General features: G+C 41.2%; 1 protein-coding gene across 3 annotated transcripts in view; it reads right to left on the bottom strand.

Moving 5' to 3' along the window:
* The window catches only part of TSG101 (tumor susceptibility 101), a 54,871-nt gene extending 38,336 nt beyond the window's left edge, over window positions 1-16,535 (bottom strand). Inside the window, exons 1-4 of one of the 3 annotated variants that reach the window (XM_012456528.2) lie at window positions 16,372-16,535; window positions 9,554-9,638; window positions 4,978-5,043; window positions 2,140-2,303 (exon numbers count right to left, since the gene is read on the bottom strand). In XM_012456528.2, the coding sequence (XP_012311951.1) occupies window positions 2,140-2,303; window positions 4,978-5,043; window positions 9,554-9,638; window positions 16,372-16,413 (357 nt within the window). In that variant the 5' untranslated portion in view covers window positions 16,414-16,535. Of the gene's footprint in view, window positions 1-2,139; window positions 2,304-4,977; window positions 5,044-6,892; window positions 6,912-9,553; window positions 9,639-16,371 lie in introns of those variants that run through there. The other 2 variants (XM_012456529.3, XM_064365120.1) reach the window with 2 other exon arrangements.
* Window positions 16,536-16,898: the final 363 nt, after the last annotated feature.

The following is a 16,898-nucleotide window of genomic DNA, read 5'->3' as shown; positions in this document are numbered from 1 at the left end:
AGCTCACTGCAACCTCTGCCCCCCCAGGTTCAAGTGCTTCTCCTGCCTCACCCTCCTGAGTAGCTGGCACACCCGGCTAATTTTTGTATTTTTAGTAAAGACAGGGTTTCACCATGTTGCCCAGGCTGGTCTCAAACTCCTGGCCTCAAGTGATCCTCCCACCTCAGTCTCCCAAAGTGCTGAGACTACAGGTGTGAGGCCACCCCACCTGACCTCAAGGACAGATTTTTATAAGGCTCATTCTACCTCTAAGTTCTCCCTCCTAACATGGGTTCCTCCAGTGGTGCCAACTAACGGCCTAGGATGTTTACTTGTTCCTCTTATTCTTGATAAGGTACTGAATTTCAATTGCCTCCTCAACCTGAGACTGCTGAAAAGTTGGCTGTTTTTCAGAGGCTTTCTGCTTATTTTTTTAGCATCTTTTTCTTTTTCTTTTTTTTGAGACAGAGTCTTGTTCTGTCACCCAGGCTGGAGTACAGTGGTACAATCTTGGCTCACGGCAACCTCTGCCTCCCAGGTTCAAGTGATTCTTCTGCCTCAGCCTCCCAAGTAGCTGGGACTACAGGTGTGTGCGACCACACCTGGCTAATTTTTATATTTTTAGTAGAGATGGGGTTTTACCATATTGGCCACGCTGATTTTGAACTCTTGACCTCGTGATCCGTCCATCTCAGCCTCCCAAAGTGCTGAGATTACAAGCATGAGCCACTGTACCTTGCCATCATCTTACCTTTGAAGCTCAGAAATTCAACATATCTCTTAGGGTGAGAAACTCGGAGTATCTCATTTTTTTTTTTTTTTTTTTTTGAGACAGGTCTTGCTCTGTTGTCCAGGCTGGAGTACAGTGATGTGATCATGGCTCACTGCAGCCTCAAACTGCCAGGCTCCAGTGATCTTTTCATCTCAGTTTCCTGAGTAGCTGGGGTCACAGGCACACACCACCATGCCTAGTTTTAAAATATTTTTTTATAGAGATGGGGTAATCCTCCTGCCTCAGCTTCCCAAAGTCCTGTGATCACAGCCATGAGCCACCATGCCCAGACCCACTTACTTCTTCATGACTTCCTTTTCTCCCAAATCTTGGATCTGAAAGTCGTAGTTACTTTGGTAGACAGAACAGCAACTTTTGTCTTTTCAGCCCTGTGAGACTGCTTAGAGACTCTGTAGGTTTCTCTGCCTCTTAGCTATGGCCCTTTGCCCAGATTCTCAGCCATTCTCCCTGCATCAAGAATCAGTAAGTAGACCAGGTATGGTGGCTCATGCTTGTAATCCCAACACTTTAGGAGGCCGAGGCGAGTGTATCACTTGAGGTCAGGAGTTTGAGAACAGCCTCGCCAACATGGTGAAACCCCATCTCTACTAAAAATATAAAACTTAGCCAGGTGTGGTGGCGGGTACCTATAATCCCAGCTATTCAGGAGGCTGAGGCAGGAGAATCACTTGAAGCTCGGAGGTGGAGGTTGCAGTGAGCTGAGATCACGCCACTGCACTCCAGCCTGGGCAACAGAATGAAACAACAACAACAAAAAAAATCGGTAAGTACCCCAGGAGAAAAGCTATTGGCAGAACTGCCTCATCTCTTTACTGTTTCCTTCTCTATAGAATCTTGGCCATCCATGTCTTTGATTGCCTAAACAGCTTTCCAAAGCCTTCCAACAGGTGTTTTATTTTGTATTGTTTTTCTAGTTATTTTTCATAGGAACATTAATCTGTCACAGTTACACCATCAGATACGTGAACAGAAGTTCCCTCCTATTATTCTTGACAGAAATGCTTTGAGTAATGAGATTTGAATTCTATAACTACTCCACCAGGATACTATTTTTTAAAATGCACTTCCAAAAAATAAAAATAAAAAATAAATAAATAAAATGCACTTCCTACCATGTGAATCCTGCCTATTTTAAAAGGTTCAACTCAAGCCAAAAAAAAAAAAGTGAATATAAGTATACTGAAAATTACAATGCTCTATACAAATCCATTTCTTTTAGCAAGTAATTTACCCTCAACTCAGTGATTAGTCCATGACCTGGACTTATCTATCCTACTTGGCATCCTCCTTCAGTGCTTAAGAAAGCAGATGCTAGTGAGCAAAATATAGAACACACAACTAATTCACAGAACATTATTAATACTTACGTGTTTCCATTCATGTAGATAAGGAAGATATATCTTCCCATTTGCATCAACATGCTTTCCTGTTTTAATAGTCATTGAACTAGTAGGCTTAACAAAACAGATAGGGGGATTATATGGATATGTGTCCAGTAGCCATAGGCATATTGGAATATTATATGTATTACCTAAAAAAGAAATAGAAACTTCAGTTACTTTATTTTTATTATTTTTAAATTAATAGCATAATAGGTAAATAAGAGAGAGCTACAACAAAGCAACACTTAAAAAAAAAGTATTTTGTGTTTCAAAATTCTGCTTACAATCAGTTTCTAGCATTTTCAGTCTTTAAACCACAACAGCAGGATGAAGGAGCTAACTGATCATTATTCTGCCGGCATCTGTTTGCTATTGCAAAATGTTTTTTATGAGTTACCTATTGAGCCAATCTATTCTTTGCTACTTGACTCCTGTCATTTCAGTTAATAAGGATGGCTGGGAAGGGATACAGAAGGAAAGGAAGAACAGGGATTAAGGTACCATATCAGAAAGTGTTAAAATAAGCTACACCTGAAATTCTCTTACCAAAAGCCAGATTACAAAACCCAATCCAACTGCCAAACAGACGCTGACGTATTCACAGCTTGACCAATGCCTTACGGCATTTTCAGTGAGTTATTCAGATCAGTGATGTCCACTTCTCTGCTTTATATAATAAAATCTCAGTTGAGAAAGTTGACTCAGTGTTTCAAAGGATCCAATAGATTAAATATATGAAACATAAATCATACTCTTTTCTTACTATGCTCAAAGTCCTATGTCCCAAGTAACTATATGAATTTCCTAACATAATTAAGATGCATTTTTTTCCCTTAGAAACAGTTTCACTACATATAAATGTGTATACATAAATTTCACCTAAAGATATCAGGTATCTGTGAGTCTTTGGATTTACCTTTTTAACCACAAATTACTTCTACAATGAACAACAAAAAATCTCCAAAAGAATATATCCTAATACATAAGTTTATTTCCACAATCCAGAATTCTCTGCTTTGTGAAAATGAAGAATTCTCCAGAGTAATTTAGGCTTGTGGACTATGCCATATTAAGAATGGCTAAAGGGGGCCGGGCGTGGTGGCTCACGCCTGTAATCCCAGCACTTTGGGAGGTTGAGGTGGGTGGATCACGAGGTCAAGAGATCGAGACCATCCTGGTCAACATGGTGAAACCCCGTCTCTAATAAAAATACAAAAAATTAGCTGGGCATGGTGGCATGTGCCTGTAATCCCAGCTACTCAGGAAGCTGAGGCAGGAGAATTGCCTGAACCCAGGAGGTGGAGGTTGCGGTGAGCCGAGATCGCGCCATTGCACTCCAGTCTGGGTAACAAGAGCGAAACTCCGTCTCGGAAAAAAAAAAAAAAAGAATGGTTAAAGGAACAGAGGTTTAGTTTAGATATGATTTATACATATATCCGCCCCCACCCCATACCAATTTCCCCCAGTAGAATTTATTTCCTGAGGGCAAAAGCAAAGTTAGTAATCTTAAATTTTACTGTCTTCCCTAAACTTATACTTGCTTTATAAAATGCTGATGCTCAATTAACTGTTTTTTCCCTCTGCTTTTTATGAATGGTTGACTTATTATTTAATACCATCTCAAATGTCACTTCCTCTGTGATCTTCTCATGTGGCCCTGTTCTCCTCTGTAATCTCATAGCACTTTATTTTATAATTCTATAGCAGTTTTAGAATAGTGTAAATATCTATCTATTCTCTTTGTTTCCCTATTAGTGGAGTTCTTCCAAAAGAGGTACATCCTTTATTCATCTTTGTATCCATATTTCCTCTCGTTACTGCCTTATGCATAGCAGGCACTATGTGAAATCAATGGGTAAAGGACATAGGTCTTAACTAGTTACAAGGAATAATTAACAAACAGAGCTGTCCAAAAACAAAATGGTCTCTCATGAGGCTAAATGCTTCCTTACCGCTAAGTATTTCAGCAGAGGGTAAAGGACTGGCTAACAAATTAATGATCTATCATTAGCATTATCACCAACATCACAACCATAAATAATAGCTACTTTTAATTGTCTGCTTATTATATTCCAGGTTCTGTGCCAAGTCCTTTACATCCATTATCTAATAAATGCTCATTTTCCCCAAGTTAGGTACCATTACCCAAATTTCATAGATGTCCACCTAGAACATGTCACAAAACTGCTAAGATTGGCGACACAGCAAGACTCTGTCTCCCTCAAACAAACAACAACAAAAAAGGTAATGTATTGTGCTACAATGTTATTATGGCTAAGATGTCACTAAGCAATAAAAAGTTTTTCAGCACTATTAAAATCTTATGGAATCTCCATCATATATGTGGTCACTGACTGAAACATTGTTATGTGACTCATGATTACAGTACTTGGAAAAATGGACCAGAATGCTACAGTCCCTGTAGTTATGTTTGAGCAAGAACTCAAACATAACTCCGTCCTGACTTTGAAGCCTGTATCTTAGCTTCCCATTGTCAGAGAAGTTTGAATGGTGTGGGAGGCTGAACTAGGAAACAAGTAAGATTCCTTTCTAGTTCTAAGATTCTTTGATTCTGTGAAACATCAAATTCCTCAGGTGAACTTAGGCACTTATTTGTTCATATATCTTGGTAAAGAAGTTTGAAAAGCTGAAAATGTTAGGTGTTGCTGCCACATAAAATTCAATTTAAATAGAAGTTAAAATCCCTGTCAGTATGAAAGCCATGAGAAAGTAGATTTAATTTACTTATAACTCTTTGGCAACGTATTTATTATGTATTCAAAATTCATCCATGCTGGAAACCTAATAACGTAAGACATTTACCTCTATAAGGCACAGGAATTGTTCCAGTGAGGTTCATTAGTTCCCGGGAACTGCCATCGTTAAAAACTAAAAGGAAAGAACAATGATTTAACCATGAGCATTTTTTTCAGATACTCCCGTAAGTTATTCTATCAGAATAACTGGTTAAAATGCATTTTTATCCTTGAAAGAGGCTAACTTGTCAATGTATCGTTCATCCCGTCCAATAACTAAGATTTTTTTGTTAATTCACTCAATGTGATTGATCGGCTTTTTTTTGGGGGGGGGAGACAGAGTCTCGCCCTGTCATCTGGAGTGCAATGGCATAATCTTGGCTCACTGCAACCTCCGCCTCCTGGGTTCAAGCAATTCTCCTGACTCAGCCTCCCGAGAAGCCAGGATTACAGGTGCGCGCCACCACACCCGGCTAATTTTTATATCTTTAGTAGAGACGGGATTTCACCATGTTGGTCAAGCTGGTCTTGAACTCCTGACCTAGTGATCTGCCTACCTGACAGTACTGGGATTACAGCCGTGCGCCACTGAGAGAGCCAAATGATCAGCTTTTGAATCAGCAAAGCAAAGATAAAATGCTTTGAATTACAGTCGTGTGTCACTTAACAATAGGGATATGTCTGAGAAATGCATCATTAGGCAATTTTATCACTCTGCAAACATCATATAAAGTATACTTATGCAAACCTAGATGGTATTTAGCCTGCTACAAGTCTAGGTCATATGGTATAGTCTACTGTTCCTAGGCTACAAATCAGTACTGCATGTTACTATACTGAAGATGTAGACTATTATAACACAATGGTAAATATTTATGTAATTTTTTTCTTTTTTTTGAGATGGAGTCTTGCTCTGTCGCCAGGCTGGAGTGTAGTCGTGTGATCTTGGCTCATTGCAACCTCCGTCTCCCAGGTTCAAGTGATTCCCTGCCTCAGCCTCCTGAGTAGCTGGGACTATAGGCGTGCGCCACCAGGTACAGCTAATTTTTTGTATTTTAGTAGAGACCGGATTTCACCATGGCCAGGATGGTCTCAATCTCCTGACCTCATGATCCGCCTGCCTTGGCCCCCCAAAGTGCTGGGATTACAGGCATTAGCCACTGTGCCCAGCCTATGTATCTTTACATACAAAAGGTAATGTAGGCCGGGCGCAGTGGCTCACACCTGTAATCCCAGCACTTTGGGAAGCTGAGGTAGGCAGATCACGAGTTCAACAGATTGAGACCATCCTGGCCAACATGGTGAAACCCTGTCTCTACTAAAAACACACAAAAAAATTAGCCGAGTGTGGCGCACGCCTGTAGTCCCAGCTACTCGGGAGGCTGAGGCAGGAGAATCACTTGAACCCGGATGACGGAGGTTGTAGTGAGTTGAGACGGTGCCACTGCACTCCACTCTGGCGGCGACACAGCAAGACTGTCCCCCACAAACAAAACAAAAAAAAAAGGTAATACATTGTGCTACAATGTTATTATGGCTAAGATGTCACTAAGCAACAAAAAGTTTTTCAGCACTATTAAAATCTTATGGAATCTCCATCATATATGTGGTCTGTCACTGACTGAAACGTTGTCATGTGGCTCATGATTGTAGTACTTGGAAAAATGGACCAGAATGCTACAGTCCCAGTAAATATGAGCTCTTGGTCCCTAACTAATATGATTATAAACCTATTTAAAAATCACTATCAAACAATACCATACTAAATGTTAATCTAATGTCATTATATTTTAGAGATCCCCATTTATCCCTAGTCATTCACAGTTATTATTGTTTTTTAGAGACAGGGTCTTGCTATGTTGTGCGGGCTATCGTCAAACTCTAGGCTCAAGCAATCCTCCTACCTCAACCTTCCAAGTAGCTGGGACTACAGGCGGGCACTACCATGACCAGCTTTTTGTTTTTTAGAGAAGGGGTCTCACCAAGTTGTCCAGGCTGGACTTGAACTCCTGGGCTCAGCCTTCTTAGTCAGTATAAAAAGTTAAAAAAGGAAAAGTTCATAGCCAAATATAGACATTTTCTTTTAATCTGTATTTCTCATACCACACACATTTTTCTATCTATAATTTATGTCTATAATTAAAATGGCACACAGTTTGTATTACCTGGACAGCTATTTATTTCTAACAATGATTTGGAATTAACACTATATTACATAGGGGAAAGGCTGCAATGTGCAGTACAAAAGCACAGAACTATAGCCATCTACTGTGTAATGTTTGGATCAACGATGGACTGCATACAAGACACTGGTCCTGTAAGATTATAATACTGTATTTTTACTGTAACTTTTCTATGTTTAGATACATAAATACTATTGTGTTACAACTGCCTATGGTATGCAGTACAGTAACATCTGGTATAGGCTGTAGCCTAGAAGCAACAGGCTATGCCATATAACCTAGGTGTGTAGTAGGATTTATCATCTAGGTTTGTGTCAGCGTACTCAATGATGAAATCGTCTAATAATGCATTTCTCAGGCCACATCTCTATCACTACAAAATGCATGACTGTACACTGTTGCCCTTTGTTCTTTTCCTTACTGTTGACAAATGTATACTGCAATGTATTCTGATTCTGTGCATTTTAAAAAAGAAAACCATCTTATATAAATTTGGGGCTTTGTTTACTCTAAAAGAATTTTGGTAACAATGGTATATACTTGATCCAGCCATATGAAACTATACAAGATTTGATAATGGAGTCTTTGTCAGTTTTGATCAATGTATTTACTCTTTTATATGAAGTTAAAAACTATAAAGTTTTAGCTCCAGCCATTTTTCTCCCCACTGAAGCCATTTAAAAACTAACTTTAATTTTGGTAACGTGTGGACAGAAATAGGGGAGGCTGAGATGAGAAGGAATCGTGTCCCAGGGTTGGAAGAGGACTTTGGGTTCATGTCCGTATTGTTCAGGAAATGCAGAACTGATTGCCCTTCTGCTGCTTCTCACCTCTCTTCATCAGGTTTCTAATGTTTCAAAGCCTTGGAAGGGAGTAAAATTTACAAAGTCTCAGATACAAAATTCAGTTCCTTGCCTTCAGAGCTAAGGGTCTCTATAGAATTAAAGACCACATTAAATAACATTTTACTCATCTATAAAAGAAAGGGACAGTGGACAGTCCAGAGTATAGTTTTATAAAATGTGTTCCTGAAATTATAAAGAGACTCTGTGGGGGCAAGGAGTTTCAGCAGTTAAATAACTTTAAAATGTATTGCACAATATATTCTCTCTCATGTTTGTGATATACAACACATTAGCATATTAAAGGCTCCAAGAAATCTTCATGCAATGAAACTCAATTTTGTTTAATCCATAAGTTGCTCAAACTTAACTACAGAATTCTGCCTCTGCCCCCAGCACAACTAAGGGTCTACAGACAACACTTTGAGAAATGGACTCAACTTTATCTTTAACATCCCCTCCTAGGTCTAAATTAGCATAGTTCTATGTCAGAGGTTTTTTTATTTTTTTGAGATAGGGTCTTCCTCTGTTGCTCAGGCTGGAGTGTAGTGGCCTAATCTCGGCTCACTGCAACCTCTGCCTTCTGCGTTCAAGTAATCCTCTCACCTCAGCCTCCTGGGTGGCTGGGACTACAGATGCACCAGGCTAACTTTTTTATTTTTTTGTTGAGATGAGGTTTCAGCATATTGCGCAGGCTGGTCTCAATCTCCTGGGCTGAGTGGTCCGCCCACCTCAGCCTCCCAGAGTGCTGGAATTATAGGAATGAGCCATGCGTCAACCTAGAGTTTTTTTTTTTTTTTTTGAGACAGAGTCTCACCTGTCACCCAGGCTGGAGTGCAGTGGCACAATCTCGACTCACTGCAATCTCTGCTGCCCAGGGTCAAGCGATTCTCCTGTCTCAGCCTCCCAAGTAGCTGGGATTACAGGTGCCTGCCACCACACCTGGCTAATTTTTGTATTTTCAGTAGAAACAAAGAGTTTCACCATGTTGGCCAGGCTGGTCGTGAACTCCTGACCTCGTGATCCACCCACTTCAGCCTCCCAAAGTGCTGGGATTACAGGCGTGAGCCACCATGCCCAGCCAAGTATTTCTTTTTAACTTAAAAAACTAAAACTAAAGAAATATAAACCTTTTTTTTTTTTTTGAGACAGGGTCTCGCTGTGTCGCCCAGACTGGAGTGCAGTGACATGATTTTGGCGACGTGATTTCGGCTCACTGCAACCTATGCCTCCTGGGTTCAAGTGATCCTCCTGCCTCAGCCTCCCAAGTGGCTGGGATTACAGGCATGCGCCACTACGCCCGGCTAATTTTTGTATTTCTAGTACAGATGGGGTTTCACGATGTTAGTCAGGCTGGTCTTGAACTCCTGACCTCAGGTGATCCGCCTGCCTCGGCCTCCCAAAGTGCTAGGATTACAGGCGTGAGCCACCGTGCCCGGCCAAAACGTTTTTATTAGATCTTATAATTTGCTATCCTCCAACAGTTTTATTAAGTGGTGGTGCAATCCTACAATTGAAAAACGCACAAGCCTCAAAAGAAAACGGAAAAAATTACAATCATTAACAAAGAGAGTAAACTCCAAGTATAGGAATTGCTATTTTTATTGCATAAACTCACCATATGAATCCAAAACAGGTTTGAGATCTTTGTATAGAGTAATAACATTGACAGTTTCACGTACAGTTAGGTCTCTGTATTTGTACTGAAAAGCAAAATTGCATAAGAATTTAGTTTAAAACCAATGCATGTATTTTACTGCTAGATGAATTTTCTTAAAACCTTTTCCACTGATCGTTAACATTAAGGAAAGCCTGAAAGAACCTAAAAAGCCCACAATGCTATTATCTCACTAAAATAATCACTATTCCCTTAATATCAGTAAATATCTATAGTCTCAAGTCATGTTTTTTATGTTTTCAGTTTGAATCAGGATCCAAATAAAGTCCATACACTGCATTTGTTAAAATGTCTCTTAAGACCCTTTTAATTCATATTTTTTAACTCACCATTTATGGTTTTTTAAAGATATAATTCACACATTTAAAGGGTACATAGTTCAATGGTTTTTAGTACATTCAGAGTTGTGCAACCACCACCATAATCAATTTTAGAACATTTTCACCATCCCTAAACAGAAATTCATACCCTTTAGCAATCACCCCCCAATTTTACTTGTCCCCAGCCTTCATCCTGGACAACCAAGAATTTACTTTCTGTCTCTATGAATCTGCTTATTCATACAATATGTGATCTTTCATGACTAAATTCTTTCACTTAGTAGGTTTTCAAGATTAACCATGTTATAGCATTTATCTGTATTTCACTCCTTTTACTTATTTTTTTTGGAGACAAAGTCTCGCTCTGTCACCCAGGCTGAAGTACAGTGGCACAATGATAGCTCACTGCAACCTCAAACTCCTGGGCTCAAGTGATCCTCCTGCCTCAGCCTCCCAAGTATGTAGAATTACAGGCGTGTGCCATCATGCCCAGCTACTTTATTTTTTATTTTTGTAAAGACAGGGTCTTGCTATGTTGCCCAGGCTGGTCTCCAACTCCTGGCCTCAAGCAATCCTCCTGCCTCAGCCTCCCAAAGTGTTGGGATTTACAGGCATCTATGGTCCACTTCTTACTGCACATTTATCTACTGTTCAGCTACAAATACAAATACTTAACTGATGGGTGCATCTCTATTTTTGCTCCTTAAAATTTATTTGTTAAAGAAATCTGTTCATTTGTCCTATAGAGGTATGGAATTTCTTAACTGTATCCCTTTAGTATAAGATAAATGTTCCTGTGATTTAGTTGGATCTAGAGGTTATTATCTTCATGACTAAAAAATTTCCTTTAATTTTTTTTCCTCTTCTTTCTCTCTAAGATCACTTCATAGAGGATAAAGTTTTTCATCAGGGAGCACAATATATCTGAGTATCTCTGTGATGTTAGCAACCACTGATGCTCAATGTCTAGAGACCTAGTCTCTTCAAATCCACTCCGATTAGGCTTCTAAACTCAGCACTTCACTAAACTTGTTCATTAAGGTCACCAATAACTGCCACATGATATGCAATGACCGATTCTATCTTTGTTTTACTTCATCTATTAGCAGTATTTGACCAAGCTGATTCGGCAACATTTGACCAAAATGATTCCTTCCTTTTTTTTTTTTTTTTTTTTTTGAGATAGGGTTTCACTCTGTTGCCCAGGATAGAGTGCAGTAGTGCTATCATGGCTCACTTCAGCCTCAACATCCTGGGTTCAAGTGATACTCCCACCATAGCCTCCTGAGTAGTTGGGACTACAGGCATGCGCCATCACACCTGGCTAACTTTTAGATTTTTCATAGAAATGAGATCTCACTATGTAGCCCACCCAGGATGGTGTCAAACTCCTGGGCTCAAGTGATCCTCTCACCTCAGCCTTCCAAAGTGTTAGTGTTACAGGCATGAGCCATCACGCCCAGCCCCCTTCCTCTTAAAACATGTTCTTCATTTGATTTCCAGGACATCAACTGTTCTCCTGCACTGTGTCTGTGTCTTCTCAAGTCTCTTTGCTGGTTCGTTCTCTTATCCTAACCAATTATTATTGAGTGCAGGCTCAGTCCTTGGTCCTCTTCTCTATCTAAACTCATTCCTTTGATCACCCTCGTGGTTGAAAATATAATTTATATGTTGAAAACCCTCAAATTAAAATTTTCCAATCTTAGCCTCTTCTCTGAACTCCAGAAAACATGTATACAATTAACAATTTGACGTTTCCCCTTGAATATCTAATGAATGTCAAATTGGAACATGATCAAAACTGAACCCCTTATCTTCCCCCCAATTTACTTCTCCAATGTCTTCCATATGTATGTATGTATGTATGTATGAATGATGTGTGTGTGTGTGTGTGTGTGTGTGTGTGTGTGTGTGTATCCTTCCAGGTGCTCAGGACAAAAACTTTGACATTATCCTTGATGCCCTCTCTTTTCTTCACATCCACAGGAAATCTGTCAAAATATCCTGCTAGCTTTACCTTCAAAATATATCTGGAATCTCCACAGCTACAGTCCTGGTCTAAGCCACCAGCACCTCTCACCTAGATTACTGCAACAGCCTCTTTATGGTGTCTCTGCCGCCATCCTTAACCTCCTGCAGTCTAGTCTCAACATAGCAGCTAGACTAATGCTAACAGCTGAAACAGAGCAATGGCTTTTCATCATACTCCAAGTAAATGCCAAGGTCCTTACAATGGCCTACGAGGCCCTCTAAATCTCCTATACCACTGATGCTCTATGTCTAGACCCATATCACCACTTCCTCCCTTGCTCACTCCAGTCTAACCACCCTACCCTCCTTTGTTGTTCCTCTATCATGCATGACAAACTTCTGTCTCAGAGCCTTTGCACTTGTTTTTCCTTATTTCTGAAATGTTCTTACCCCAAATTATTCCATGTTGGTTTTCTTTTTGAGTCAGAATCTCACTCTGTCACCCAGGCTGGAGTACAGTGGTGTGATCACAGCTCACTGCAACCTCAAACTCCTAGGCTCAAGTAATCCTCCCATATCAGCCTCCCAAGTAGCTGGGATTAGAGGTACATACCAAGCCTAGCTAATTTTTTTATATTTTTAGTAGAGAAGAGACAAGATCATACTATGTTGCCCGGGCTGGTCTGGAACTCCTGGCCTCAATACGATCCTCTAGCTTCAGTCTTCCAAATGCTTGGGGTTCAGAGGTGTGAGCCCCATGTCAAGCACACAGTTTCCTACCTCTCTCAGGTGAGCTCAAATAGTTTTTTTCAGAAAGACCTCCCTTTACTATCATATTTAAACTGACTCATCCCAATTCCAGCCCCTAGCACTCCCTGTTTCTCTTTCCTACTTTCTTTTCTCTAAAGCATCTATCACTTTCCAACATACTACTTAAGGTATTGAGTTGTTTATTGCTTTAAGAATTTAAATTCCAGAAGCATATTCTCTGATTGTTCACTGTTGTATTCCTAGAACCTAAAACCTTATGAGGGATATAGCAACCTTTATTTTGTTATTTTTTTATTATTATTATTTTGAGATGGAGTCTCTGTCACCCAGGCTGGAGTGCAGTGGCATGATCTTGGCTCACTGCAACCTCTGTCTCCAGATTCAGGCAATTCTCCTTCCTAAGCCTCCTGAGTAGCTGGGATTATAGGTGCACGCCACCACGTCTGGCTAATTTTGTATTTTTAGTAGAGATGGGGTTTCACCTGTTGGCCAGTCTGGTCTCAAACTCCTGACCTCAAGTGATCTGCTCGCCTCAGCCTCCCACAGTGCTGGGATTACAGGCATGAGCCACTGCACCTGTCCAATTCTATTACTGTTTACATTTTTTTATTTTTTGACAGGGTCTCACTCTGTAATAGCTCACTGCAACCTCAAACTCCTGGGCTTAAGTGATTCTGCTGCTTCTGCTTCCCAATTAGCTAAGACTACAGGTGCATGCCACCAAGTCTGGCTGATTCTTAAATTTTTTGTACAGACAGAGTCTAGCTATGTTACCCAGGCTGATCTAGAACTCCTGGTCTCAAGGGATCCTCCTACCTCTACTTCCCAAAGTATTGGAATTACAGGCATGAGCCACCACACCAGGCTCACAGTTTTCTTCTACTCATTTAGCAGTGACTGCACCTTTAGAAATGCTATAGATAAACTATGTAAAAATATAAGTGGTTGTATGTATGAAACATCTAAAGTGGAAAGTTATTTTCTGTAAAGCAAGAAGGACTAATTTAGTATAAATACATCTCCATTAATTGCAAAAATGATAATACAGAAGGGTGATGAAAGTTATGTTTAAGGGCAAGGTGGCTCACGCTAGTAATCCCAGCATTTTGGGAGGCCAAGACAGGCGGATCACAAGGTCAGGAGTTTGAGACCAGACTGGCCAACAGGTGAAACACCATCTCTGCTAAAAATACAACATTAGCCAGACATTCCTGGCTAACACGGTGAAACTCTGTCTCTACTAAAAATACAAAAAATTTGCCAGGTGGCACCAGCCTGTAGTGCCAGTACTCGGGAGGCTGAGGCAGGAGAATTGCTTGAACCTGGGAGGTGGAGGTTGCAGTGAGTCGAGATTGCGCCACTGCACTACAGCCTGGGCAACAGAGAGAGACTCTCTCAAAAAAAAAAAAAAAAAAAAAAAGTAAGTTATGTTGAAGTTGGGAGCTAAGATAATGTACAAAGGAAAAACAGAACTTCTATAATATATATATATAAAACATAAGGCAGATGGCCAGAGTACCATGATGGGTGAGAGTCTTCAATCAGATAAAGAAAAAACAATGACCTTCACCCTAGCCATGTGTACAGTTCACACCAGCTGAAAGGAAAACATTTCAAGCCCTTCTTTAGGAGGAAGAAGCCCCACAACTGCTTCTATTACTTTACTTTCTATTCTTACCTGTCTAAAATTCATAGGTTGGACGGAAAATTCATGGGATGCTCAGAACCGTCATAATCACATACAGGAGTCTCAGTTTTTCAGATAGTAAGCTAAGGACCAACAGACAGGTAGGATGCCCTCTCCCACCTCTTCCCTATATCTGTTTTTTGTTTTTAGGGTAGTCAGAGGTTGGGCGGAGGGGGAGGCAGGTAGAGGTATAAAATCTCTCTGAACACACCTTGCCTTTGTCTTTAATGGCAGGTTTCTCTACAGGAAGCTTAGGAGGCTTAGAGTATAAAAAATAAGCTCATATTTGAATACTCTTGCTCTTTATATGAATATACATACATTAAGGAATAAATCTTAAAATGACTATGCTATCAAAAGAAAAAAAAATGACTATGCTATCAATTTAAACATTAAAAATGTCATGGAGGCCAGGCGTGGTGGCTCATGCCTGTAACCCTAGCACTTTGGGAGGCTGAGGTGGGCGGATCACTGAGGTCTGGAGTTTGAGACCAGCCTGGCCAACATGGTGAAACCCCATCTCCACTAAAAATACAACAAGGCTGGGCACGGTGGCTCACACCAGTAATCCCAGCACTTTGGGAGGACAAGGCGAGTGAACTGCCTGAGATGAGGAGTTCGAGACCAGTCTGGCCAACATGGTGAAACCCTGTCTCTACTAAAAATACAAAAAAATTAGCCGGGCGTGGTGAAGTGCACCTGTAATCCCAGCTACTTGGGAGGCTAAGGAATCACTTGGACCTGGGAGGCGGAGGTTTCAGTGGGCCAAGATCGCGCCACTGCACTCCAGCCTGGGTGACAGAGCAAAACTCTCAAAAAAAAAGTAATTGAACAGATGCTATTCAGTTACACATTATATAAAACAATATACCTTTTTATTTTCTTAAGTGATATAACATAGATCTTTACCTGGGTCCCAATCTTCTACAGCTTCCCACAACCTCCTCTATAACTAAGGATAACTAGTTTATCAAAACAAAATCAAGAAGTCTAGAATATATGATTACACAACTAAGGTATGCTTTATTTTGAAAACTGTCACTTTCTCTTTAGAGGTTATTTGTTCTTCAATCAAGTACTATGGGGGTGATTTAACTGGAAGAGGTCTGTTTTTTAAAAAGTTTTATGCATAATGGTGTGTTTTACTAAAAACTGAAACCACTTAAACCGCTGATTGCTACCACTCTTGCTTTGACAAACTATCCAAAGCTAACACGTTGAACTGGTTAAGACTCAACTCTCAATCATTTTACATAGTTTTGGCAAATTACAACAAAACATAACAAAAGCCATTCCACTCCGGTGTGAGGTGCCACGTTTGAAGTAATTATATAAATAAATCATGGCTTTAAAATACGAAATGTTTAATTGCTTTTTTTAAAAAAAAAAAATACACTATACCTGAGCTGTGAGGACCATAAATTAAGCTCAAAGCAAACAAATACGAGTTATAAGAAGCATACACTTAATAGTAGTTACTCTTAGCAAATTTCTGAAATGGTAATGGTATTTATTTCACCTGGGGAAGTAAGGGATTGGCATTTTGGCTTCTCTGGACTTTTCTGGAGCATACAAAACTGAAAAGGCCACAGTCCCTGCCGGCCGACAAGAAAAGGTGAAGACTGGAGGATCCCTAGATTGGGACAGTAGTAGAGGACTGCCTCAGATCTAGAACTAAGTATAATCCCTCCTTTGTGTTATAAAAAGTAAGACGAAAAACTACTCTGCCCCACAGACAGCTCCCAACTCTGTGGAAGAGAGGAGGGCGGGTAGGTGGCAGGTGGCAGGCGGCCTCCGCTCGGCGCCTTTGTTGAGTGTCGCCGCCCCCCACCCTCCCTGCTTCCGTACGGGGATTCCCGCACCAGGCGACAGGCGCCTCGGGGCTGGGGGCCGAGAAGGTGGCCAAGGACCGCACTCGGGCTTCTGGCCCGTCTGGGAGGCTTGCTTGGTTGGGCCGGGACGGACTGGGCAGGGCGCGGAAGGGAGCGGCGGGCGCGTCGCAGCCTTACCTTGGACACCATCTTCTTGAGCTGGCTCTCCGACACCGCCATGACGGCCGCCTCGCGACTCCAGTCCCCGCAAGCAGAGGGTCAGCCGCTGCTGGGTTGCCCCAGGCTGCCCCACACAAGCGCACACCCCCCGCCCAGCCTCAAACAACAGGAAGTCGGTACCAAGACAGCACTTCCGTTTCCTCTACGTCACTTCCGAGACTCCATCCTGAGGGCAAGGGTGGACACCGTGTGAGATTGAGGGAGGCGTGGCGGGGTGGTTCCAACCAACCCGCCCCTCGAATGCCAGATTCAGCCGGACGAATCGGGTCCCAAAGATGAGGGCAAGACTTCCGAGGGTCGAAACTCTGTTTCAGGATAAGATTGGCCGGTATTTCAGAGTCGATTTAAGGAACCTAGTGACGGGAGGGGAAGAAGTACGAAGGGCTTGCCAGTTAATTTTAATGACTGATTAATCAAGTGGGAGGACTCTGCACTGGCAGGCAGAGAACTGTTCCGCCACTGACTTGTCCTTGTGATAATGGTAG

Source organism: Aotus nancymaae, unplaced genomic scaffold, assembly GCF_030222135.1.
Source record: "Aotus nancymaae isolate 86718 unplaced genomic scaffold, 86718_ANA_hifiasm-v0.15.2.pri h1tg000059l, whole genome shotgun sequence".
NCBI lineage: Eukaryota > Metazoa > Chordata > Mammalia > Primates > Aotidae > Aotus > Aotus nancymaae.
This window is presented reverse-complemented; position numbering and strand designations above follow the sequence as displayed.